General features: G+C 37.8%; 1 protein-coding gene across 7 annotated transcripts in view; it reads left to right on the top strand.

Annotated features, from left to right (window-relative positions):
• LOC149556578 (putative LRR receptor-like serine/threonine-protein kinase At1g06840) overlaps positions 1-27,384 on the top strand; it is a 269,227-nt gene extending 241,843 nt beyond the window's left edge. For all 7 annotated transcript variants that reach the window (XM_089830965.1, XM_089830964.1, XM_089830962.1 and 4 more), the window contains 4 exons: positions 25,941-25,992; positions 26,095-26,345; positions 26,435-26,569; positions 26,702-27,384. In XM_089830965.1, coding sequence (XP_089687091.1) covers positions 25,941-25,992; positions 26,095-26,345; positions 26,435-26,569; positions 26,702-27,046 — 783 coding nt within the window. In that variant the 3' untranslated portion in view covers positions 27,047-27,384. The remainder of the gene's footprint in view (positions 1-25,940; positions 25,993-26,094; positions 26,346-26,434; positions 26,570-26,701) is intronic.
• The last annotated feature ends 391 nt before the right edge of the window (positions 27,385-27,775 follow it).

Genomic DNA, 27,775 nt, shown 5'->3' with positions numbered 1-27,775 from the left:
GCGATAGATAGATGGTAGTGCCACAGTTTTAGAGGGATCAGCAGTGGATTCCAAGGGAGCATGTTGATGCTGCTTCATATAATTTGTATTGCACAGTCATTTATGGAGTATCTTTGTGAGAGTTTAGAATTGTAGGAGGGACCATACAAAGCTTTTGAGGGTACTCTCATCTAGGCTTCTCACGGTATTTGACGTTTGGTGGAAAGGGTTATAGAGACCTTAGCTACAATGCTTCTCCATAGCAATTTAGTGGTTGGGTTTGCTGAAGAGGTTACCCATGATCTTGCTTGACCAGTTCTTTGGAGTTAGAGACTGGAGCCATCTCTTGATTCATGTTTTTTGTATTGTTGAGCCTTTGATAGAGATTGGAGCATTTTAGTGTAATTACACAGTGACGAGTGCTCATCATTTCTCTTTTGACCCATAGGTAGAGGATTTGGTTTCACATTAGTGTGGGTTTGTTCAAACTTCTTACCATCCTTTATGGGATGGTTTTACTCCATTAGCCGTTGATGGGGATGGTTACTACAAGTTTGTGGGGAGCCACTTGCAGGGATATCATGTCCATGATGGTTTTGCAGAGGATGGATATTTGAGTTCCGATATGGTTATTTTGGGAGTTTTTGTCCATGTTGCATAGATGGGCTTCATCCTCTGAGCAAATTGGTAGGGTGTGCTAGGAGATTTGATCTATCAGTTGATATCGGATATCCATTTTTTCTGGTTGTGGATGGATGTGATGTCTCTATTGGCATCCATGTGGAGATAGGATTGGCATGGTAAATTGGGTGAGTCACCATTGTTCATATGGTGATAGTATATTTAGGATAGCTTTGTGGATAGTGTTATCATCACAAGAGTTTGTAGATGACACCAAGGACATTATACATATTTATCCTTGGGATCTAGGTGGATCATTTTGTTTCTTTGTAATGACCTCTTGTCCGGATCTAGATTGGAGGCAATAATCTTCGTCTGCAAGGCTTAACTTTGATCACCTGATATTAATCTTAAATGTTTGATTTGTTATTGAGTAATGGTGGCTCCCTCTTACATATTTATTCTGGACCTTACTTGTTTGAATGACAGTCGCTGAGTGTTCTTTCTGGAACCCATGTCAATCTTTATAATCTCACTATGATGTTGGTAACTACAAGTTGTTTTACCTTTCTTCAAGTCGTACGTGCCCTTATGGATATACGTGATTTCTGTTAGTTATTCTGGCATCTTAACTCGGGCTTGACCATGCTAAAGACCGGATTGACTCAATCTGGTGTCATGTTTTTGTGCTTGACCAAGTTATTTCACCCGTTCCTTCAATGATGATAATAATCCTGAATCGACGAAATCGACGAATTCTGTTGGGTCTGATTTCGAATGTATATTGTTGTGGCATTCAATCTTCTTAATACCTTTGGATGTAACAATATTCTCTTCTTTTTTACTTTCACTTAGTTGAATCCAATACCTCTACTTCCTTCTGTGAAAACCAAGATCTCTTCTTGTTTGGTTTGGCACCTGGAAGTCTGTCGTTCCTTTCCAGATGTCTTTGCTTGTATGGTAATTCTCTTTGCGACGACTTGTTGGAGCTTCTTCACATTGATATCCTGTTCTCTGCTATCTCCTGTTCCTCTCCCCTTCCGGGTTATTCCATTTGTGGCTTATGTAGCCTGTGTGACTGGGAGGCTGGGAGGTCACGATCCTTGGTCGGGACCTAAGGCCAATGTCCATTATATTTAAATAATTTGTATTTTAGTTTAATTAGTTCATGTTTTGTATATTTAATGTATAAAGTAAATTTATTTGTATAAAAATTCATTTAGTAGATATATAATTAGCATATTTCATTATTATTATTATTATATATTTAATTATTATTATTATTTCTTTCTTTCTTTATTTAATGTTTTATCAATTGATATAATATAATATTATATCTATTTGATATAGGATAACAATAAATGATATATATCTAATATTTGTTTATTTATTATTTATTATTTTAATATTGTTTATTAAATTCAATCGGGTATCATTGTTTATTTTACTTTACCAAATGCAATCATAATTATAAATTATATTTATTGATTTATTTATCTCATATTAACTTTATTATTATTATTATAAAAATTGATCTTGGAAATGGAAACATTACATTCTTTGATTCCTATGGTTGCTTGAGGATAAACAATCTTGGGGAGGGAGGACTTTAATGTCCCCTTTTAGCATGACCGCGGTAGTGGATGGATTTAGCCTATTACTTGGTCCTTGTAGGCTAATAATGGTGATTAAAGGACCTTGTTGAGGGTTATGGCTTTGTTTGGTGGGACCTACTATTTATAGTAAGTCAACAGATGGTTTTTATGAGCTCAGACGAGTTAGAGGAGTTGAATGATGCTCTCAATTTTTATTTGTGGCTTTTGGTTTGGGCTCCAAGAATCTTGAAGGGAGCATTTATTTTTAGTAAGTCACCCCATCAAGTTCATTCATCATCTTTCCTCATCAAGATCACTCATATTATTATATTTTGATTTTGATGCTTCTTCAGTCTTTTGCAAGATGGGTGAATTATGATTATTATTTAATTAAATACACTGCTGTTACTATTTTTGCTAGTATTATATATTTTCCACCTTAGTGTCATAGCTTGTTGGAACTGGGTTGAAGTGTATAAAATTGTGAGCATAGGAAACAATGACCTTGTTTGTTAGACTATCATAATATTGTTGAAAAGGTCATTTTTGGAGCTAAAGGGAGTTAATAAGTTGTATTATTCAAACATGTACCTAAGTATAAAGCAAAGGGCTTTTAAGTAAAAGGTGTATCTAAGAAGTTGTTGAGTATCTAATTTGTTGTTGAAGACTTGGGCTTTGTAAATGTTATAAAATGCCTTCATGAAACAAATCGACCTATTCCATTATTGCATCTTTGTTTGATAATATTGAGCTCCAAGAGTTTCAAAATGAGTTTGGAGAAATTTGGTTTTCTTCCTCAGATATGTTTTCACTTTGAGTTGGGTTTGGATACCAGTGAATTGTGTATCATCTACTGAGGATTGAATAATACTGTTGTAAATTATTCAATCTTCCCATCTGCTGCATTTTGGGTTAAAGAGAAGAATAAGTCTTGATGCCATTATTGCAAGGGTTTGTAGAAGAATTAATATTGCTACTGCTGCTACTAGAGAAGCAAGTCTTATTCAGCCCGGGTGTCCATTTTTTGATGCTCAATTCCAATCGACATTGCCACTGATAGGTGTGTACAAGTGCTGCAAACAACTCCGAAGTTTCAACTAAGTGTGTTCTTAATTACGGAATTGGCACAAGGTCCAGGGGTAGTGTTTGATCTTTTGGTGACAGCATATATCTGCTTAAGGTGCATTTGGAGTTGTTGGACATTGGTGTATGGTTGGAAACCTGCTGCAACTTATTCCCAATGCCAAACTGCATACAGGTTCCCTTGATAATTAGTCTTTGCTTATATGTTCATGCATTTTAATAATTGCAAATCTAGATAACTGCGATTGTGATCATTGTGCTGCCGTTCCATATTAGTTTCAATTTGTGTTATTTTTATGAGTATTTCTATATATTTAAAAAAAATTAAAGAAGCATATATCTCCAAAAACAAAAGAATTGCAAATCTCAAAACTCCAAACACAACAAAAAAACTCTTAAACATAAATTAAGAGTGAGCTAGCAGGTGTCATGAACCCCTAATAACATATAACTAATGTAAATACAATTATTATTTTAAATATAAATATATTCAATTCTTTCTAAATATATAATTGTGACTCATCAAGGTCAATCATTTACACAAATTGATTTACTACTTAAATACTTAGTATAATAATAATAATTTAATAAAATCATAATAACCATATTAAATATAAAATAAAATATACTAATAATCATATTTTACAAATAACTTACTCATTAACAAATACGAGTCAAAGTGTTGTGACCGATGAGCATGAATCAAACATATAAATGGAAGGAAAGGCACCGATTAAAAGGGGGGAGGAAAAAGATTATAAAGATAGTGCCTACGAAGGAAGACCACACACAACGGGCCCCGATAAGACTGTCATTCAATCAGAACTTTGGATGTCATATTGATGGGATAGTAAACATCCTCTGCATGTACACCCCGATTCCCTAGTGAACACAAAACAAGTTAAATACCCGCCATTGGATGAACAAGGGTGACGTGGGAAGACTGATCGATTTGTAGAAGAATTGCGACGAGCATGAGAAGTATACCACACTGCATACCATGTGACATGATTGATGAGGACAGTCAATAAGGGTGATCAGACCTCTGATGTAGGAAGCACGAGTAAGCACAGCAATAAAGGACAAATATAAACACCTGATCAAGGTAAACATTAAGGCACTCATATTATTGATAGTTACAAGAATGATCACATTAAGAAAGAGAGACCTAGCTGGTGTTAAGGTATCGGGTCCTAAATAAGGTACATCAAGAATTTCCATATATAAATGTATTTGAATTAATAACTATGCATGAAGCATTCATTTTTCATTTCTTTATTTAAATGAGAGAGTGAACATATATAAATATGGAACCAATAACCAAAAGTAATAAAAGATTGAATGATATTTATATTTTTTCCAAGCTATGCTCGGTGGAGGGCATCTCGCATGGATGTCATTATATGATCCAAGTTGTCTTGGTGGAGGGCATTCTAAGATGAATATCGTGTTTGATCCGGGCTATGCCGGTGGAGAACATTTATTGCATATGATAATTCAGTATTCTTAAGGATATGGAAACCTTAGCTAGGTTTATTGTAATCAAGTCAATCTTTTACGATTATTATGTATTCTAATGTAACCTTAATGGTGGGGACATTACAGTGGTATCAAAGCATAATCCTTCCATCCTGTGGAATTTTGGTTAGTTTAAACATCTAAAGAACAATGGCGAAACAACTAGCCCAAGAATTAAAATGCTTTATGGAACAAACTAATGAAAGAATTGAAAACTCCAATAAAATACTACTTGAAGCTATACAAAAGTTAAGCAACAATAACAAACAGAATGAACGACCTAACCCTCAAAGAGATTGTCATTCAAATCATGAGGAAAATGAGCCCTCATTACAAAGTTCAGGCCCACAAGATACTTTTCCTTCATTCATTTCAAGAGGAGAACATGTGATATGAAAGATCCCTGATAGATGCCCTTGCTGATCTGTTGTAGTTTTTAAATTAATAAACTATATTTTCCTGTGATTTCTTTAATGGTCTTTGAGAATAGACAAAAGTTGCAGAAGGTTTTGTTTTTGTTTTGTGTTTTTTGATAGTTTTCACAATAGTAATGAATAATGAACAATAAACATGAGAGGAGACTGAAAATAAATAAGAACATAGAGCCAAATCAGAATTGCTATAAATCGTACCAGGCAGATTTCTGATTTATAAAGCCAAATGATAAATCCAATGCAGTTCCAATGAGCTTACATCCAACAATGATGCCAAACTGCTGCAAATGGAAGCCGTAAGATTGCAATGAATCACGTTCCAGCTGAAAGAATCAATCTGTAACGTTGAAACCATAAATCTGCAACCTGAATCCACAATAAAGAATGGTGTACTCTATCCCTGATAGCAACGCACACTGTCTGAAGAATCCAATGCCAATAACTGCTGAGGGCTATGTCCCAACCAGTCCAGACCCTGGGGTTTGCATCCCAGATGAAGAATTGCTCTCTCAGAGCCAATTCACAAAAACAAGTTTTTCAATATGCAAAAGATAATCTTAGAATGAAGCTTCCATCTCCTTATAACCCCCTCTCAATCGCAAATCGAACCCTAAGCGTCTCCAAGTGGTGTTGTGTAGTGAAAATGTTATAATTTTTTATTTTCAAGTAGTCATGTTACTAAAAAATGACCTTTTTCCTCATAGATAGAATTCCATTCACTGAAATGCCCTGAAACCAAAGAGAAAGATTTAAAGAATTTTGAGACCTTTGCAACGAGCTATCACACCATGGGATGCACATCCAAATGAGGCCAAAAAACCCCTTATTACTCCAAAATGGCTAAAACTTAACCTTATTTAATATATTCAATCACCAACTTAGGAAATATTTAAATATATTAAAATATTTCCCAAATGGTCCCAAAAGGCCCAAAATGACCAATCAAACATGAATCTGACCTTGTCACTTGTCTATGACTGATGTCGGACAAGATGTGTCAACTGGTAGTCCATCCCTCAAATCTAGGGATGCTCCTAAAAAGTAGGAGACAGCCCCAATCAACCAAAATTGAGTCCCAATGACTCCTCTGCTATGTGCACCTCTGAGAGAACTGTCACTAAACTGGGAGTTCCTCCTAAAAAATGGGAATGCCTCCTAAAAATAGGAGATGCACTCTAAGTCTCCAAAACGTTCGCCGAGGTCTCCAAATGCCTCCTAGACAACTCTTAGTCAATCCCTACAAATTAGGAATCTCTCCTAAATTGTAGGAAACTGTTGTCTACTGCTCCAAACTACTTGGGAAGCTCATGCATGACTCTCAAAGTCCCTGGGTTGGTTCCCTCTACACTCTACTGGCCTATGGGAACCAAATAATAGACCAACCCTGCTAAAAATGTTGTCACTAAGGACGGGTAGAAATTGGGGACATGACATGATAGTAGAAGAAACAACCACAAACAATGTGAAAGAAATTGCACAAATGTATGCGGATTTGGATCCAAATATTAGACAACTTAGTTCCTTTGAACAGTACTATAGAACCAAAATCATGGAAAATAAAAAGAAGAAACATGTGGATAAAGACCTTCAGGAAAAAGTAAGTAATGTAAAACTACCATGTTATGATGGGTCAGGGGAGGAAATTGCACAATCATGGGTGCAAAAATTAGATACACATCTATCATACAGTCCTATGACAGAACACAATGCTATTAAGTTTTCCATACTTCATTTAAGGGGGTCAGCCCTTAAATGGTGGCACTATGGACAAAGTTTCTTAGGGCTCAAAAAAATTAAAACCTATAATGAATTCACTCAAAGGTTAATGAGTAGGTTTCATTTGTGAGATCCTGAGTGGTACTTTCAAGAACTAACTCACCTTAGACAAACAGGAGCAGTAGAAGAATTTGCTAATCGTTTCCAAGACTTATTAGTAATGGTTCCAAATCTATCTCAAGGACAACTCACTCGTATGTTCTTTGAAGGGCTTAAAGATGTCATCAAAATCCAAGTAAAACCCCTTGAACCCCAGAGCTTAGAGGAAGCCATTAGGAAAGGAAAGAAGGTTGAATCTAATAAGATAGATGAGAGGTCCAAGAATCCTAAAACATCTTTCGACCATAAAGAGATAAGGAAGGAGGACCAAGAAAAGAAATGTCACTTGTGTTATGAGCCATGGAATGTGGGTCATAGGTGCCCAAAGAGAGATGATCTATTAAAGAAAGGATTGTGTTTCAAATGTAAAGAGCCTTGGGAGTATAATCATCAATGTAAGAGAGGACAAGTGAATAAAATAACATGCAATAAAGAAAGCCCCAACATAAAAGGAAGATTTGATGAACAAGAACATGGAACATTAGTGGTCATTACTCAAGGGAATGGGGATGATCCTTTTCAAATCAGGAGTTCATTCTAAGGTTATTAGATGTATGTTAGAAGAATTTGTATTGCTTGAGGACAAGCAAATTCAAGAGGGGTGGACTGCCATGAACCCCTAATAACATATAACTAATGTAAATACAATTATTATTTTAAATATAAATATATTCAATTCTTTCTAAATATATAATTGTGACCCATCAAGGTTAACCATATACACAAATTGATTTTCTACTTAAATGCTTATTATAATGATAATAATTTAATAAAATAATAATAACCATATTAAATATAAAATAAAATATACTAATAATCATATTTTACAAATAACTTATTAACAAATATGAGTCAAAGTGTTGTGACCGATAAGCACGAATCAAACATATAAATGGAAGGAAGGGCACCAATTAAAAGGGGGGAGGAAAAAGATTATAAAGATAGTGCCTACGAAGGAAGACTACACACAACACGCCCTGATAAGATTGCCATGCAATTAGAACTTTGGATGCCACATCGACAGGATAGAAACATCCTCTGCATGTACACCCCGATTCCCTGGTGTACATAAAACAAGTTAAGTACTTGCCATTGGATGAACAAGGGTGATGTGGGAAGACTCATCGATTTGTAGAAGAACTATGACGAGCACAAGAAGTATTCCACACTGCATACCACATGACATGATTGACGAGGACAATCAATAAGGGTGATCGGATCTTTGATGAAGGAAGCACGAGTCAGCACAGCTATAAAGAACAAATATAAACACCCAATCAGGGTAAACATTAAGGCATTCATATTATTGATAGTTACAAGAACGATCACATTAAGAAAGAGAGACCGAGCTGGTGTTAAGGTATCGTGTCCCAAATAAGGTACGTCAAGAATTTCCATATATAAATATATTAGAATTAGTAACTATGCACTAAGCATTCATTTTTCATTTCTTTATTTAAATGAGAGAGTGAGCACACACACACACACATATATATATAATATGGAATCAACAACCAGAAGTAATAAAAGATTGAATGATATTTATATTTTTCCAAGCTATGCTTGGTGGAGGGCATTTATTTTAAATGTCATAATACGATCCAAGTATAAACTTGGCGGAGGACATTTGCTATGGATGTCATATTATGATCCAAGTGCACTTGGTGGAGAACGATCCAACTACAACTTGGTGGAGGGTATCTCGCATGGATGTCATTATATGATCCAAGTTGTCTTGGAGGGCATTCTAAGATGAATGTCATATTTGATTCAAGCTATGCTGGTGGAGAACATTTATTGCATATAATAATTCAGTATTCTTAAGGGTATGTAAACCTTAGCTAGGTTTATTGTAATCAGGTCAATCTTTTACGATTATTATGTATTCTAATGTAACCCTAATGGTGGGGACATTACAACAGGGCTCATTACAATCCTCATGGAAGTAGCGAGATTTACTTGATATATGAGATGCCAAAAGAGATTGGTGTGCATGATTACATGAAGGTTTTGGATCTTATCATTGATGTGTTTTATGATCGGAACATTTATTGCATATAATAATTCAGTATTCTTAAGGGTATGTAAACCTTAGCTAGGTTTATTGTAATCAGGTCAATCTTTTACGATTATTATGTATTCTAATGTAACCCTAATGGTGGGGACATTACAACAGGGCTCATTACAATCCTCATGGAAGTAGCGAGATTTACTTGATATATGAGATGCCAAAAGAGATTGGTGTGCATGATTACATGAAGGTTTTGGATCTTATCATTGATGTGTTTTATGATCGGCTTCCATGGGATCCTAGTGCCTTCAGACATAACAATGTTTATATCAGAGTGACACAACAAAGGCCTAGTGGCAGTCTACTTGTCTCAACTAAATCCATTTATGCACATGTGATCCTAAAGCAACATGAAGCTTTCAACGGATATAGCTACCAATGTTAGTGCCTAGTTTTGGATCCTCGAGTTCAAGGCGTTTGATTTGGTGACAAGTTGCTTGAGGGAAAGCAATCTTTGGGCGGTGAGGATTTCTAATGTCCTCAATTTTAATAAAGTACTTTAATTAATTAATGGTCCCATAACTGAAATAATATAATAAGTGGACATTTAATTTTCAAATAAAGGGGCCCATTTTTTTGTAGGTGTTGATCTTGTAGACACATTTTGTAAACCCTTGGGAGTTTCTGTAAAGAGGTATTTAATACGAGCCTAAAGATTATTGTAGGCATGCAAATTTGGTATTTTCTTGCATCTGTAAATTCTTGTTGGAGTTATGTTATTTGTCGTTTTGGAGATGGAAGGCCTTCCCTATTTGGTTTTGAAGTTTCAATTGGAGAACTCCTCACCCTATTATGCTTTTGGTTGAAGCTTTGTTGTATGAACATCTAATTGATGTAACTTGAAGTGCTATCATTATTCACAAATTTCCTCTTGCATGTGTGAATCTTCATTTGCATTTGAGATCTACATCCTATCATCGGCAATCTAATCCATAGTTTGCATCCCTATATCCGAGTACAAGCAGGCTAGTACAAAGCAAGCGTGGAGGTAGTAATGCTAGCGTCATCAGTAAATATTGTGTAGCCGACAGGATGTATGTCGTCGGTAAATACTACGTGGCCGATGGGCCCTTTGGGAAGGTTATTGTCATGTAGCCGACAGACCCCTTCGGGAAGGTTCTTCGAAAAGTATATATACACCCTTCCGGATCATTGTAAGAATCATCAGAAGCATAATGTAATGTCTTTGGCATATGCGAATAATAAAAGGAGTACTGCTATTATTGTCTATTGTCTGTGTGCATTAATCTATTTACCCCATGCGGTAAACATTTGGTGCCGTTGCCTAATGGACCTGGAACAAAGGTAGAGGAATGCAGACTAATGCCAAATCAGCTTAACAAGGATAGAAATAAGCTAGAGGACAAAGATGGAATATGTACTACACAAGAAAATTTAATTTTGGCACAACAGGGCGAATGCAGACAAAGGTTTCAGCAAATTGCCGACGGATACCAAAGCACTGAGGAATTGTTAGAGACTCGATAGCGGGTGGAATTGGTGGAAGAAGCAAGGGAGGAATTTTTGCACTTGTATTCGCCAAGGGAAGAGAATCCAGATGGAAGGGAATTAACTTGCACGGCTTGGAGTGCCGAGGGAGCACAAGCATGGAGTGAACTCTTCGTCCACGATACACTTTCGAAAGGGACAACTTCAAAAGATCCTCCTTCACCAAAGTTCATAGTTGTTGATAAGACACTTGTACAAAACATCGAGGGTGTGGGAGCACAGAGTGCCGATGTGGGAGTGCAAAACGCCGTTTTGGGATTGCAAAATGGCAGTGTGGGAGTGCAAAGCACCAGTGTGGTAGTGCAGAACACCGCCACTGTTGCAGGACCAAACAACGCCCGTACACAAAATCAAGTAGTGATGGCGGGACCAAAGGAAAAGTTGCCTAAGTTTATGGTGATGGTACGGCCAATCCAATCTGACACTGTAAAACATGCGAAATGATTTGGAGGGTGAATAGCATAATAGATACAAACGAATGGGTTCGACAATTTTCGACAACCCTATGAGGTGTTGTAATTGATTGGTTTGCCGATACAGATCCTCAAAAATTAACCAATTGGGACAACATTAAAAGAGAGTTTATCAACGAATTTCAACTGTTGCACGACGACAATGAGATTGTAGCAGAGATATACAACACAAAGCAGGTGGAAAATGAAACTGTCCGAGTATATGCCAGGAAATTAAAGGACTTAATAAATAAAATGGAAAATAAGCCGGTAGATGGGCTACAAAAAAGATGATTTATTGAAGGCCTGCAACCAAAGTTGCGAAAGAAGATGAAGATTGTGCCGCCATCGTCATACACTGAAGCATACAATCAGGCGATGAACTTGTAAAGTGAGCAAAAAACAAAGAAGAGGAAGAAGAAGAGTAGCTCATCTGAGTCAGACGAAAATGCGTCTTCAGAAGAAGAGAGCAGCAATGATGAAAACAGCAGCAAGAAGGTCCGAGCTCTCCAGGAGGACATGATCCGGATGATGAAGGAATTTAAGAACATTTAGAAAGAAACAAAGGGAAGCGAGCTATGGTGCATGGAATGTAAGGCAGAAGGTCACACAAAGGGATTCTGTCCAAAGAACCAGTTGTGCGAGATCTGCCAGAGCATGGGACATTCCACAAAAAAAAGCCCCTTCAATATGAAAACCAGAGGACCTCAACAAGTGTTCTTGACACAGGAGGCTTTTGCGTCCAAAGGGAGCGGAAACACAAGTACGAAGGGTGCCATGTCGGGAGGGGACAGAAATAATAGACAAGGGCAAAACAACAGCAATGCGAACAATAATAATGGTAGCCAAAGCCGAATTCAGTACGATGCAAACAGTTGATCGATGGTTCAATGTCGAGCATGTAATTTGTGGGGCCACTTTGCCCAAGACTGTACAAGGGAAAACACACCAAAATTATTATGCAGATGGTGCAGACCCGATGATCAGGAAAATGCCAAGTGCCCAAAATTAGGAGTAAATTTGATCACCATCGAGACAGACGAAGAGGAGGTTCTGGCAATTACACGAAGGCAAGCAAAACTGTACCCCGATTCGACGGAAAAAAAGAGGAAATTGGAGGAAGCATGGGCAGAAATTGAGAAAGCAACACAGGCGAAGACATCTCAATTGAAGGACACCACCGGCACCTCAACAAGGAACTGCGCAGAACAAAACATCATACGACAGATATTACAAATTGAGGTACCGATCAAGATAAATGATCTACTTCTCACAATGCCTCAGCTCCGATCGGCACTCACAAACATTGCACCAACTGCTAAGTTACGAGAACCAGGAAGAGGGAATGAAATTGCCATAGGTGGAGAAGAACGAATGCTGCTAGCCCTCACATCTGGATGGCATCTAGCGGTTGTCAAGATGGGGATTCTCGGAAATGTGCTGACAGAGACAATTGTTGACAGAGGATCCGGCATGAATGTCTTACCCGAGGATACTTGAAAGAGGTTGGGACAGTCGACGTTGTGGCCACCTACATTCCAGTTGCTGACAGCAGACCAACACGGCATTAAACCTCTCGGCGTCCTGATGGTACAACCAATGACGATTGGAACACAACCATTCCTACTCGACTTCGTCATCATCCCATTGAAAAGGAGAGGATACAATGCCATTTTTGGGCCGTGGATGGCTTGTGCAAGTGAAGGTCAAGCATGACTGGAAGAAGAATACACTATCAATGGAAAACAAGGGACGACGATTCACTATTGATTTACACACAAATGGTGGGCAAAGAAGTCGTATCATCTGATTCCGAAGAAGAGGATGACGAAAAACAACGATTGGAACCCAATGAGGAAGCAGTCCTACGGTTGGAAGGTGGATTGACGGACGATGATTTGGATTCGCTGAACGGCCTTTTCCATTGGCAAATGGAGGATTACAAGCTCTTTCCGAGTTGTAATATGTTAAGGCTCGACGAAGGTGAGAAAGAAGAGGAAAATGAATGTACAAAGAAGTGGAAGAAGGAAAAGCGATTATGGCTAAAGCTGAAGGGAAGAACATATAGTACGAACCCAAAAAAAGGAAAGATTCCACCATACAGAACATAGTGAATAGACTGCATGGAAAGAAAATGTTATGCCGAACCACGGATATAGTAGAAAGGTGCCGGTAGCAAGGAAAACACATCATATGGTCTGCACAAGAAACAAAGAGAAAGGGTTTAATAAAAGCTTCAGCAATACGGAGTGATGGTTCTAAAATCAAGAATACAGTTATTGACGGCAAGGAGGGGTAGCCAACGGAATCTATGGTACTGAGCTTTGGGAACAAACTGGGCAATATGGAAAACCGGAGGGAGAGATCGTATAATTTAAATAAACTTGATGAGCAACAATTGTAGGCACAATGGGCCATGGAGGTGACATAGAACAGACGCAAAGCATGGCATGATAAGACACCTGAAACTGAAAAAGTTCCAACCGGGGCAGCTGGTGTTGAAGTATGACGGACAAAATGAAATCAAACCGGGCAAGTTTAAAGTTAAATGGGTCGGGCCATATCAGGTCCGGGAAGTAGGTGATAACGGAGCAATAAAGTTCTGGACGCTAGATGGACAGGAAATTCCGAAAACGATGAACGACTCCAAGTTGAAAGTATATCATGCTTGAACTGTTCCGTCATTGCTGAATATCAAGAAGTAGTAAAGTATTAAAAAAAAAAGAAAATTTGAGAAAAAAAAATTGAAAAAAAAAATTGAGAAAAGAAAGAGAAATAAAAAGTAGCAAGTCATTGAGCTCACTGTACGGTGGCTATCCATATGGCTTCCAAACATAAGTCATCGTATGGTGACTGACCGTACAATATTTGTTAATGCCTCACCTAACACCGTACAATTAAGGAACAGGGGAAAATTGAATAGTCCTATGCTTGCAACCTGTAACCCGTACGGTAGGACAAGTATAGTGACCGTACGACATCATGGGCAACGTACATTTACCAAATAAAACACAGGATATGTAATAGGTACCATATGGACATTTGGAGCATGCGCAGACTTCTGATTATGTACTGTACGGTGATTGGATTGAACTATACGGACTTCTTGTTATGTGTCGTACGCATGGAGCATTACTATTAGCTTGTACAGACAGGGAGTAGCGACGGCAAGGCAAACTGGAACCAAGTTTATAAAAGCATATCCGTACGGTAGCAAGGTGCAGGGTTGGTGTTTTAGCGTGACATAGAGATCTTGCAAAGTGAGTATAAGTTGAGCTCTACAATAAGCATATTTGGATCAAAAACGCCTAGACTGGAAGTTGTGAATTGGTGCAATAAGGCAAGTAGAGGAGCCAACGTCAAAAACAAATACAGAAGAAGGGTGAGGAGGTTTTCAAAAATAAAAAATAAAAAAAACGACGACAAATAAAAAATGTTTAGAATGAATAACGCATGATGCCGAATGGAAGGGAAAGACATAAACAGGTAGAAAATGCAAGTGGTTGGCTCAAAGAGTGTGGAATCAGAAGAAAATCACAAAAATGGTCTGTTCCATGGAGTTTTGTGTGAAGTGACCCCTAGTCGATGTAGTTATCAGTCATGGGAAATGTGACCAGTTGATGAGACTTGGAGCTGCTGCAAACATGGAGTATCTGTGTACCGTAGGTGGAGATAACATTAGAGCAAGCCTTTCGAGAAGGGTGTTAGAAGTGAAGCTATCTTGGTGGATGCATAGAAAGCTCGGGAGGAGCTAATCATCTAGTTGAAGGCAGTACAGCGACACTTGGCTCAGGGTACCCAGGAGTTAGAAGCCAAGAAAGAAGCACGGGTGGCTATCAAGGTCAGCTTGATTAAGGAGACAGTATTGTGTTAGCAGAGGCTACAGATGCAATGTGGTTTGGAGACCAGTTTGGTGCAGGCACGGGACGAATGTGAAAGTGGTGTGACAGAAATAGATCTATCTTGTTGTAGTTAGTCAGTTAATGTATTCAATTTTGTTAATCTGTCTTGGATATTTTGTAATTGTCGTCTGGAGACAACTTTTTCTTTTGGAGGGAATGATGTTGTCGATAATTGTTATGTAGCCGACAGGTCCCTTCGGGAAGGTTCTTGTTATATAGCCGACAGACCCCTTTGGAAAGGTTCTTCAGAAAGTCTATGTACCCCATCTGAGATCATTGTAATCATTATCAGAAGCATTATGTAATCTCTTGGGCATATGCAAATAATAAAAGGAGGTCTATTGTTCTTGTCTATTGTCTATGTGCATTAATTCATTTACCCCACATGGTAAACAAAGGTGAACCAATTACTTTGAAAATTTATACAGAGAATCCTTTCACCGATTAAGGATGCCTTAAGTCAACCCAGGGTTTTGAGGCACCATGACAAGGAAAAATTGTGGCAGTTGCAACATGTCTTAGTAAGGTCTTGAGAATTTCGGCTCCCAAAGCACCATATGATGATAACACCATGATAGAGATATTGCATTTGATAGGTGACAACTTTCAGTGTCTTGATGACTACAGTAGTGACCCTTTATAGGAGATCTACAATATTGGAGAATTGTGCAAATGTCAAAGTAGCCTCTTCTTAGATCTTGAATTGTAGAATTTGGTTCATAATATGTGTCATCACTTCTTGGTCATCATGAAGGAAGACCATCATACTAAGATTTTAGTTACTATGGAGAGTTATGATTTCATGCATTGAAGAGATGGATGAAATATCCAAACCCATCACATCTATGTTATGGATTGTTCGTAATCTAGAATGCATCCCCTCTATAGCAGCATATAGATTTGTTAGTAATGTTTTCAAGCATTGTGAAGAAAAACTAATATCTCATTTGCACAGGTGGGTGAAAATGGATGACAATGATAAGGGTGATGCATTACATGAGGAGAATGAAGGCATGATTATAGGGTTGCTCCAGGAGGATTTGCTAAATCTTTCTACATGAACATGGGGAGAACACCTAAAAAGTGAAGATGTTGCTTGCATGGATCTTGTGAAGACATGGACAGATCAAGTTGTGCCCATCATTGAAGTTGTGTCTAAGGCTGTGCTTGTCACTGAGGCATTATCTGTTGTGGAAGTTCTATTAGTTGCCGAGGTTGTGTTCATTATAGGAGCTATGTTTGTTGCCGAGGTTGTGTGTCTATCATCGAAGCTATGTCCATTATTGTGGTCATACTCGTCGCTTAGGTTGTATGTCTGTCACTATGGTTGTATCAATCACCGTAGTTGTGTTTGTTTTCGTCATGGTCACTATGTTTGTCACCGTAGTTGTGTCTAGTTTCCTCACCATCATCATGCCCGTTGTCGTGTCTGTCATTGTTTCCGTTGCTGTCACTGTAGCCATGTCCGTCATCGTCATTGTGTCCCTTGTCATCACCGCCACCATGTCAGTTGCTAAGTCCATCATCTTGTTCGTCACTGTCGTTTTCGTCATGTTTGTCTTCTTCATCGTGTCCATCGTCATTACCGTCGTTGTGTCTGTTGCCAAGTCCATCATCGTGTTAGTAACTGTCGCTGTGTGTGTCAACGTCATGCCCGTCGTTGACATCGAATTTGTCTATCATCGAGTTAGTATCTGTCCCCGGAGTTGTGTCCATCGATGTTGTTGTGGCTGTCTCCATCATCATTGTGTGTTCGGCTGCATCTGTCACAGTAACTACATTTGTCGCCGAGGTACTCATGGTTGGGGTTCCCTTCGTTGAGGTACTCATGGTTGGGGTTCCCTTCGCTGAGTTACTCTTCATCAAGGTTCCCTTCAGTTAGGTAATCTTTGCTAAGGCTCCCATCATCGCGGCACCCTTCCCTGAGGCTCTTGTCATCAAAATACTCATGGCCAAGCTCCCCTTCACCGCTATTCTCACCATCGAAGCTCTCTTTGTTAAGGTTTCGCTCGTCAAGAATATAATAGTGGTCATTGTGATTGTGTCAGTGGCTAAGTTTGTGCCAGCATCAACGTCTATGTTTATGACTATACCTAAAGAGATTTTTGAACACAATGACGTGAAAGATTTCATCAATTTGTGTCATTGAGATCATGCTAAAGGCTATGAAAATGTTTATATCAAAGTAGTGCAGTGGATACTTAACGACAGTGTGGTACAAGGTAGGTTTGATGACAATTCACTCATTTCACCGATGTGTTTAGTTTGGGATCCATGTGCAAACAACAAAGCCAATGTTGAAGTGAACCCCCATAATGTTCTCAGTGTGTGGGATGAGAGCAAGGTTGCTAATCTACAATAGAGCATGGATAATAATTTGGAGTCACATAAATGGAATCATGAACCTAGAGAATAGGGCAAAGGTTGTTTGCAGGAACAATTGCTATCGTTGATTGATGATGGAGGCTATCCTCCAACCGTGCTCAAGGCATGCATAATTGTAATCTTTTCGTGTAAGGATCTTTTGCGCAAGAGCAATAGGGTTTGCCTAAGTTATGAGTTTCCAGAAGAGATTGATGAACATGATGACATCGATCTATTTTATGATTAGCATCTTTGGGATCTTGGTGATTCGAGACACAACAATATTTATATCAGAGTGGCGTAGTGAAAGTTTGATGACAATGTGGTGCTACAAAAGATGATGTCATTTCACTTGTCTCGCCTGTGTATTTGATTTGGGACCCTAGAGCTATTGGCGTTTCGTCTGATGACGGATTGCATGAGGGCAAGCAATCTTTGGGCAGCCAGGATTTGTCATGTCCCCAAATTTTAATGTAATAATTTAATTTAATTAATTAATTAATTGGTACCAAAATTTAAATAATATAATAAAAGGACCTTTAATTAGTTACTTTAATTAATTAATATGGGGTCCAAGATAATAATATTTGTATTTGTGGTTCCAATTGATTTAGTATATCTTGGACCTATTTTTATTTCAATTGTTTCCATTGGAGTTGCCGTCAGTTATGTTTGTAAACCATTAGGAGTTCCTTCGAAGAGTATTTAAGCACAACATGTAAGTAGTAGTTGTCACGTGATTTGGATTATTTCTTTGTACTACGAATTCCTGTTGGAGTTCAGTATTGTTCGCCATTTCAGAAGTAAAAGATCTTCCCTACTCGGCTAATCTAGTTTCGGTGGGATTCAACCCTCATTGTACTCTGTCTCTGTATTACTTGCTTGGATCTAGCAATTCCACACACCATCTTTGTTTGCAAATACATATATCTATATATTTGTGATTGGATTTCAATTTTTATACTAGCATTAATTAGCATTTCTAGCAAATATATTCACTTTGTTTTGGCATCTCAAAGTGCATCTCAACCCATCACCCCAACAACTCTCTGCGACTTTTGTACCTGTCCATACAATTCCCAAACTCCACAGTATAGACTGCACTTTTAGACCATACAGTCATGTCAACCATTACCATACGTCTCCCTGTATTGCACACATATCCTATGGCCAATTCCATACCGTATGACCATCTCGTCTCCCTACTGTAGGATCACCTCCAACTAGTCGTGTGGACATCACTCTCATCACCCTTAAGCCATACGATCATCTTGTCTTCCTGAGGCCATGTAGCATGGACAACTCCCTCAAGGCCGTGCAGCAAAGGAAACTGAGTTTGTGTAGCGCGAACAACTCCACCCTGAGTTTGTGTAGCACGAGCAACTAAGACTGTGTAGCATAGACAACTCCCCCTGAGGCCGTGTAGCATAGACAACTTCTCTGAGGCCATGTAGCATGGGCAACTAAGGCCGTATAGCATAGACAACTCCCCTTGAGCCTATGTAGCATGGGCAACTGATCCCGTATAACACAGACAACGTCCCCTGAGGTCATATACCACAAACAACTCTCCTGATGCCATGTAGCACGGACAACAAAGTTCATGTTACACGGGCAACTGAGGCTGTGTAGCATCGACAACTCCACCCTGAGTCTATGTGGCCCACACTTCACCGTTCGATTAACCCTATTACTGTTAGGAACAGAATATTACAGTATCGAGTTGTTGCTAAAGGTGAAGTACTCACACAGAGTTGCCATTGGTTGTCATAGAAAGGAGGAATTTGGGTACATAACAAGTCGTGACACCTTTGTCATGGAAAAGGCAAGGCTCATTTGGTTGATGTCATATCGGATAATAAAGAGCATGAAGAGCAACAGACTAGTACGAAGGACGATAATGAATGTGAGGGATCAATTACCGATCAATGCAACAGATGACAATATTGTAAACAATCAATGCCCATCAAACACTTTGGAAATTGTTTGACTTATCAACAAAACAAGTCTGAGCACACCTTCCTTGCAGGACTATTTCAGCTGTTGCCTATACTGGAACTAAAGTTGGTAGGAATATCCATGGATTTTATTCCAAGGCTATCACGAGCTCATGGAAGAGATTGAATATTTGTGGCTGTTGATAGATTAACTTAATATGTACATTTCCTTTCTATTATTATAGATTATTCAACACCTCAGGTTGTGAAATTGTTCTACAAAGAGGTGTTCAGACTACATGGGGTCCCAAAGACTATAGTTATTAAGATAAGAAGTTCCTCAATATGTTTTAGAAGTTTTGTTTAGCAAGGTCAAAGTTGACACCAAGCATCAATTACCACCCTCAAATGGATGGTCAAACAAAAACATTTAAATAAATGGATTGAGGGTTACCTACAAAATTTTGTGAAAGGGAAACAACATGCTTGGATTAAATGGCACTTAGGTGAGTACTGGTACAATACCACCTACCAGATGTCAATTGGCACATCTCCATCCAAGGCCTTGTGATGTATTATCCTTTGTGGTTTTGTTCTTTGATGACATCAAGGTCCCTCGGGCTAAGGGTATGATACAAAACTGTCAAGACATGCTCAAAGCGCTCAAAGATACCTCCAACATGCTCAGAATCAACACAAGATGTATGTAAATAGACATAAAATTGAGAGATCTTTTGACATTGGGAATTTAGTTTTCTTGCATCTTCATCCATTCAAGCAATCAACATTAAAGAAGAGTGGTGCATAATAGCTCAAGCTACATTTCTATGGGCCCTATAGGATATTAAGGAGAGTTGAGGAGGTTTCATATGTATTGGAACTTCTAGAGGGCAGCGAAATTCATAGCATATTTCATGTTTCATGCGTTAAGAAGGCGTTGGGTCGGCATAAAACATCTCTAGAATTGTCACCCTTGACGAGGAAGGAAATTCGGTCTTAGTTCCTAACAATATTGTGGATATGAGGGATAAAGTTAAGAAGCAAAGTGATTTGTTAATATCTTGTCAGGTGGAGGGACTTACTTGTTGAGGATGTAACTTGGGAAGTAGAAAATTATGCATAGGAACAACAATCCTGGGAAGGGAGGATCGTAATGTCCCCTTTCATTTAACACACTCATAATTATTTTTTCTAGCCTTTATTATTCTTGAAGGCTAGAGGAAAATATTTTGCAAGGGAATAAAGTTATTAATTAAACATGGAGCAAAGCTAAGGTTGAAATAATAACTGCTCATATCTAATTAATAAAATGGTCCATTAAAATATTGTGATGGTGATGCCTAATCTACTTGTATGTCTTAATTGTCTTAGGCCAAAGTGAAGGCTATAATAATTAAGTGATATGTCATTTGCATAGGGAATGATTTAAATATAATAAAGCCTTAATGTAAGCCTAAGTTGAAATATCAACTATGATTGAGAGCCTAAGTTAAAGGTTAACTAACATGGGTCAATTTATTTATATTGGGCAACATTATGAAGTTTAATAAAAATATAAAAATGAAAATGTAAATGCCGATGGAAAGAAGAAACCTTATAAAAATGAATATGGATGGTTTGGGATCTTTATTTTAAATAGTTTATTTTTATCCTTCTCGACTCTCTCCAGCATGGCCGCACAAGCTCTCAAACCCTAGAACAAAATCCCTAGCAGTTCAATGATTTTGGATGAGCTTTCAATCTTTCATCTTGAAGGAAATATTGTAGAGACCCAAATCATGATATATTGTTGATTCTAAGTTGGTTGACATATGAAAACGCAATTTTTTGACATTTGCAAGTCGAACTTGGAGCAAATTTTTGTGGCTGTTTTGAAGCTTTTGGTTTGTGAAAACTACATGCCCCTCTCAAACAGTTTTCCCTTTGGCTCTACGCTAATTTCAGGGGCCACAAGTTGGATTCCTTTCCCATTGTGATCTAGAAGAATGGTGCCTTTGCTAATTGAAATGATGTGAAACAATTCTTCCAGCCATTTCAAAAAATTGCATTTTTTTCTGAGGATATTGAACCTAGTATTATATAGTAGCTTTTATGTGTTTGATTGGTGAAGAGTTTCACCTTTTTGATGATGGAATGACTGATTGGTAGTTGTTGATGGTCTGCCCTGTGTGTGATTCTGCTACAAAAGACCTGCAACCAGTACCAATGCTCTTTTAGATATGCCGATAAAATAAAGGAAGTGCTTTGTGCTTATTACTAAGCTGAAAGGCACTCATTGTTGGTGAAATGTTAAATTTGTAGAGTAAATCTGGTTGCCACACCCTTCATTTTGCTGCAACAATTTTTTTTAAATCTGTTATTCAATGCTCCAATCCAATGTACTTAAGACGTATTTCAGTTGTATGTAATTTTGGTTGCATTGAAGCAAGCTCTTTGGTTGTATATTATAAACTTGGTTTTGATATTCATACATGTTAAAGATGTAAAGGCAATGGTGTTACAAGCTAGGGTTGTCGTTACACCAAAAGATCGACCTGTCAATACCCGATACAACCACTAAACTTATAGAACACAGGAGGCGGTCAAGCCATGTCACAAATTCCAAAGGGAATGCTGGTGGTTAGTCCAACAAGCCCCCAACCCTCAGTGTCACCCGAGGAGATTCAAACCTATGACCAAGCTCTAATACCACTTGTTACAAGCTAGGGTTGTTGTTGCACCAAAAGATCAACCACTAGACTTGTAGAACAAAGGAAGTGGCTAAGCCATCCCACAAATCCTGAAGGGGAACATTGGCAGTTAGTTCAACAAATGGTTATGTGAAACAAGTGGACTCCAAGAATATACTTTGGTCTATAATAATAAAAATACTCTTTACTTTCATAACAGCATTACCTTTTAAATCTGTGCTATATCATGTCTTGAATAGTGGTCCATTTCCTTTTTGCTGTTAAATATAATGTTTCTGAATATCAAATCTGCATGATATCTTTCAAACAAACAAACCCAATATACATCAAACAACAACGCAAACTCATAATTCAAACTTAGGTAGCATGCCATCTGTTTGATGAAATGTCAAGCAGCCAAAACTGAAATCTTAGGTCAAAATTTGCAAGGTTACTATAGAATCTACGGGTGGGGTCCCATGAGTGGGACTTCAGGTTTGATTTGAGGAGCAGGCGGTCCCATGAAGTCAAAACAAATTGCTACTGAATTAACAGGAATCTTCCCTTAAACCTAGCAGTCCCTACTTTTTAGGGCTGTCGATTTGAGCGGAAGGTTGGGGTTAGAAATTGCCCCACCAGCTTAGGCTTTTTCCTACTTCTTGTTGAGCATCTGAAGTTTTATAATTTTTATCAATTAAATTTATTATTTTTTACATTCATTTACTCAGTTGAATTTGATATGATAAATAACAAAATGACAGAGACCAATAAGCTCCATAGATTTTGGAGTTTAAACATTTAAGTGTAAACTGCACTACAAAATTCACGGGACCTTCAAAGTAATCCTAAAAAGTCTCAGAGCACCCATTAATTTTTTTTAGTACGCCCCACCTTCATGGGACCCAAACCTAATAGTTGCCTCTCCTGTCCATTCTCTTGCTAACGTTTTGGTCTTTAAATTAAATTCTGAAATCGCTTTGTTAAAATATAAGTCAATAAATATCATTTTGGGCAGCCCTTTGAGGAGATGAGATAAGATAAATTCATTAATGACCAACAAGAGACCACCAATTGTACATGGAGCAGAATTTTTAAAACATTGAATTAATAAATTAATTGACTTCAGAGCCAATTGTACGTGGAGTTTGAAGGCAAGAAAAAATTAATGAGGAGATCCATTTGAAAATTATTATTCATTATTATTTTGAACTAATCATGAGAAGGAGAACCAGCGTTTGCAGCCTTGTTTTCAAACTTCTGATAACAAAAACTCCCTGGAGGATTAATGCTTGGTGTGAGATCACTCTAGGGCATATTGCAGGTGACTCCATTTCAGGGTTGCAGGAGAGCTTAAGATTTCCAGATCTGAAGTACAGTTGAAAAGGGTCAACAGATGTATTTCTGGTTGGCAGATTGAAAGGAACAAATTGAGGATTTTTCATTGAAGTTCAGTCTGATAAAGTTTTGATCAGTCACGCAGGAAGAAAACATAGGGCAGATTTGAAAAGGGATTGATTGCAGATTAGTGGTTTTAACTTTTGGGCATTCATTGTGCCAGCTGTACCACTTGAAGACTGACCAATTCATCTGAAGGATCTAGTGTAGAATTCCAGGTTTAAATCAGAGCAAATTTGGATCAGAATTATTAGCAGCCTTGATGGCACCAAAATTGAAGATTTCATGTTTAAACCCTAGGTGGTACAAAAGTGTTGTCACTGCTAATTATTGGCTGTAGTTAAATCAATTTGCTGATCGTTTGTAACAGACAGAACACAAACTAGGTATTTAGTAATCTCAAATTTAAGAAACTATTTAGTTATGATCTGGGGAGTGATTATTTTTTGGAAAGGTCTAAGAGATGTAAATTCAGTATTTTCATTTATTATTTCCTGTATTTACATCAAATGCAAAAATAGAATTTAAAATATCAGGAAACACAGAAAAGTGCCAAAAAAATCAGAAAAATAAATTCAGAAATTATATTTCTGGAACAGGGTGGGGAATTTCCTGATGATTTAATTATCTTTTTAATTATTAATATAATTTAAAGTAAACATTAGTTATTAAAAAAGCTCTTTAAATTAAATCTGTGCAGATTTTTTTTCAAGCAATAAATGATGGTTTTTTGCTGATTATTTTGGGGCTGTTGGTTCACCCTTTCTCATGTCCCCTTCCCAGTGACATGATTTCTACAGTAGATTTGCCTATCATTGACTCTCGTAGGCAAATGATTTTGGTGAGAGAGTCATCCTGTGCCAGTTGACAGCATATTGCTCTCGGAGTGTTATAATTGAGCCTATATCTAGTAAGTTGGGGCCCACATGTTTTAATTTTGAATTGAGATTTGCACTTTTAATTTCATAAAGTTATTTAATTAATTTTATAAAGTTATACATTAATAAAGTGCATTATAATAAGACTTTATAAAAAGATGTTTCTAGAAGCTCCTAGTGCCTTCTTAAAAAGATAAATAAATAGAGGGCAGTAGGCACCCATTTGGACAAGCGGTTTTTGTGGTTTCAACTTCTATCTATGTTGGAGCGATTTGTAGTCATCCGGTCTGCAAATTTTCAAGTTATCTTTGGGAACGAAAACTCCCATTGATAAGCAATTTTGAGGGTGTGGAATATCGCCTGAATTATTGCAATCTAGAAGTGATATTACAATCACTTCATCCGAGCAGAAATCTGTGGCCTGAGGCCAAGTTAGGGATTCTTGCATTATTGATTGACTGAGAAGAATCCATTGTCATCCACCAAATTATTGCAAGACTAGAGAAATTCGAAAGGAAGCCAGGAGGGGAATATTGATTGGTATCAGACAAGAGTTCGATTCATGTCTCAGATCAGAGGGTTTGAATTTTGCTAATAGAAGGGAATTACAAGCAGCGTTTCATTTCCAAGCAAATAAGTTCGGGTCATCTGGTTCAGGCGTCCCTTCTTATGGTATTTTCATCATTGTTTGGAGCCAAGAAAATATCGCAGGGTTGAATGCTGAGAGTTTAAAATTTGCGGGTATCAATTTTCTTGCAGAGATTTGAAAGCGGAATTTCGGGCCAGAATTGGGACGATCTGCAACTCGATTCGCATCAAAGATTGGGCGATTTACTTAAACAAGTCGGCAACCACTCTCAGGATCCTTCCCGACTCAGTCTGGGTTATTTCTGGCGAATATCCAAGGGTAAGATTTGCGGGGGTAGAGACTCACTAGCCTCAAGTTCTTCCAGTCGACTTTGCACACGGGCTGCATGCTGCACATCTTTAGAGGTTAAGCATCTACTCCAGTATTGGCATATCTATCAGCAAGCACATATGAAATTCGACTGTTGATGAATTCGGCAGCAGTATTACAAGGATCTGAGACCTGTTACCAACTCCAGCAAACCTTTGGCAATTCATAGTTATCCAGGTTTCAACGTTTTTTGATATATTTGCTAATGCATCAATAGTTTCATATATTGATAACTGAAGAAGCTATTTTGATTACAGACTGCTTATTGTACGTATCTGCCATGAATATAAAAAATACATTTCCATCTGTATTGGAGTTAGAATTTTATCTAAAATAGCACAGATTTGATTATTTAGCCAAGTATTTGACAAAATTCTCCAGTGTAATATCAGTATTAATATTGATTTAATTAGCAAGGGTCATCTCACCCTTGCAAATTTTAGTTTTGGGTGTGTGCTGTATTCTTCCTATATATATGCTGTTTTTTCAGTGTTTATAATCTTGGTTGTCAATCTTTTGATTGCTAAACTCTGTACTTCATTAAAATTTGCATCAAACACATGTACTTCAAAAATTAAGCAGCAAACCTGATTAAATTGTAACATCAGATCAGTTCTTTAAGTCTAAAATTACGAAATATCAAATAAATAGGTGTCGGACCAGAATTTAATGTCAGAGATATTGAATTGTTTATGTACAGATGTTGGTTTATGAATACATGGCAAATGGAACTCTTCGGGAACATCTCTCTGGTAAATTGCTGCCACTGCCCATCTCTACTTTTTATTAAACATGGTTTCAGCATTAAATTTGAATTTTGAATCAACATTGAGATAGTTTTTGTTCATTAACAGCAACCTCCAAAAAGCCTCTAAACTTTGTCCAGCGCCTTCGCATTGCTTTGGGAGCAGCTAGAGGCATCCTCTACCTCCATAATGAAGCCAACCCTCCAATATTCCATCGCGACATAAAGGCAAGCAACATATTATTGGATCATAAGTTTAATGCCAGAGTTGCAGATTTTGGACTGTCGAAGCTTGCACCATTACCTGATCTTGAAGGGTCAGCTCCAGGTCATGTATCAACTGTAGTGAAGGGCACTCCGGTAAGACAGAAGCCTTGAAATGCCATATTTTTCCTATTAGAACATTTTCTTTTAACTGCAATAATGTTGTGCATCATTGGCATTTGCAGGGTTACCTCGATCCAGAATACTTCTTGACTCACAAGCTTACTGATAAGAGTGATGTTTATAGTTTTGGTGTGGTACTCCTCGAGCTTTTGACAGGCATGCAACCCATTCAACATGGAAAGAACATTGTCAGGGAGGTGTGTTTGATTGTTGACATTTTTTGGGTCTTTTGGATCCATTTCTCTTTTATGGGTAGCATGATATTGCTTTCGGACTGTTGAACAATAACACCCTCTTTTTATTTTCTAATCGTTGAATTTCATGAACAGGTAAAAATGGCATATGATTCTGGAATGATGTTATCTATGATCGATCAGAGGATGGGTACATACCCTTCAGAATGCTTGGAGCCATTCGCTAAGCTAGCATTGTCTTGTTGCAAGGATGAAACGGATGCACGCCCTTCCATGGCTGAGGTGGTCCACAGGCTTGAGAAAATCTTGCAGTTTACACCAGGATTAGATGTCGCATTCATGCAGTCTGGTGAAATGGATGCTTTAGCAGAGAAAGGGCCATATATAGTTGAGATGACAAGTCAGAATCCATATGTGTCTTCTAATATTCCTGGAAGTGAACTTGTGAGTGGAACCATTCCTGAGATCAAACCACGCTAAGGCATCTTATTTTTAACTTGCAGTGAGTAAATTGGGTATGCCTACAGTCACTATTCTCTCAGCAAGGGATTCATGAAGCCAAGTATGCATCACATAGATGTGTTGGGGATTGAATGTGAAAACTTCATAATACTGATTGGGCTTCTTGTAATAATATCATTAACAAGAACCATATTGCCCGTGATTGTCAAATTCCTGGTAGAACAAAAAAATTGTTATTTTTATTGTTCTATGTAAACACATTGTAAGTTATACTGGACTTTATAGGTCTGGCAGACTATAACTCTTGCATTTTATTTTAATTGCTTATATGAATATATATATTTTTTTGTTTCAAATGAGACTGTATTAACCCTTCATACATTGAAATTTTGTATATCAATTTTCTCTAATAGAAGATGACAATGTGATTTTATATGGAAAGGGTCATGTGACTGGTTTTTGGTGTGCTCGTTTAGCCACAGGCAATGACAGAGATCATTGCTGCCCTCTCAACTATAAACGACATGTGACTATCGTCTCCCCCGAGCACTTCTCTTTTAGATAATGCAGAGTATTCTTGGAACTGCAGTAAATTGTGTATATTTGATGCTAAGAGAGGAAGACCCATTCTTCCTTATCTGTTGTACCCTTCACCAAGGGATACCACTCTTCTGAGCCGGCCCCAATATAATTATATCATCACAATAACTATATTATGAATATTATTATTATATTATCAATAATTAT

This window comes from Cupressus sempervirens, chromosome 5, assembly GCF_028749045.1.
Source record: "Cupressus sempervirens isolate cs-2001-9-10 chromosome 5, ASM2874904v1, whole genome shotgun sequence".
Taxonomy (NCBI): domain Eukaryota; kingdom Viridiplantae; phylum Streptophyta; class Pinopsida; order Cupressales; family Cupressaceae; genus Cupressus; species Cupressus sempervirens.
This window is presented reverse-complemented; position numbering and strand designations above follow the sequence as displayed.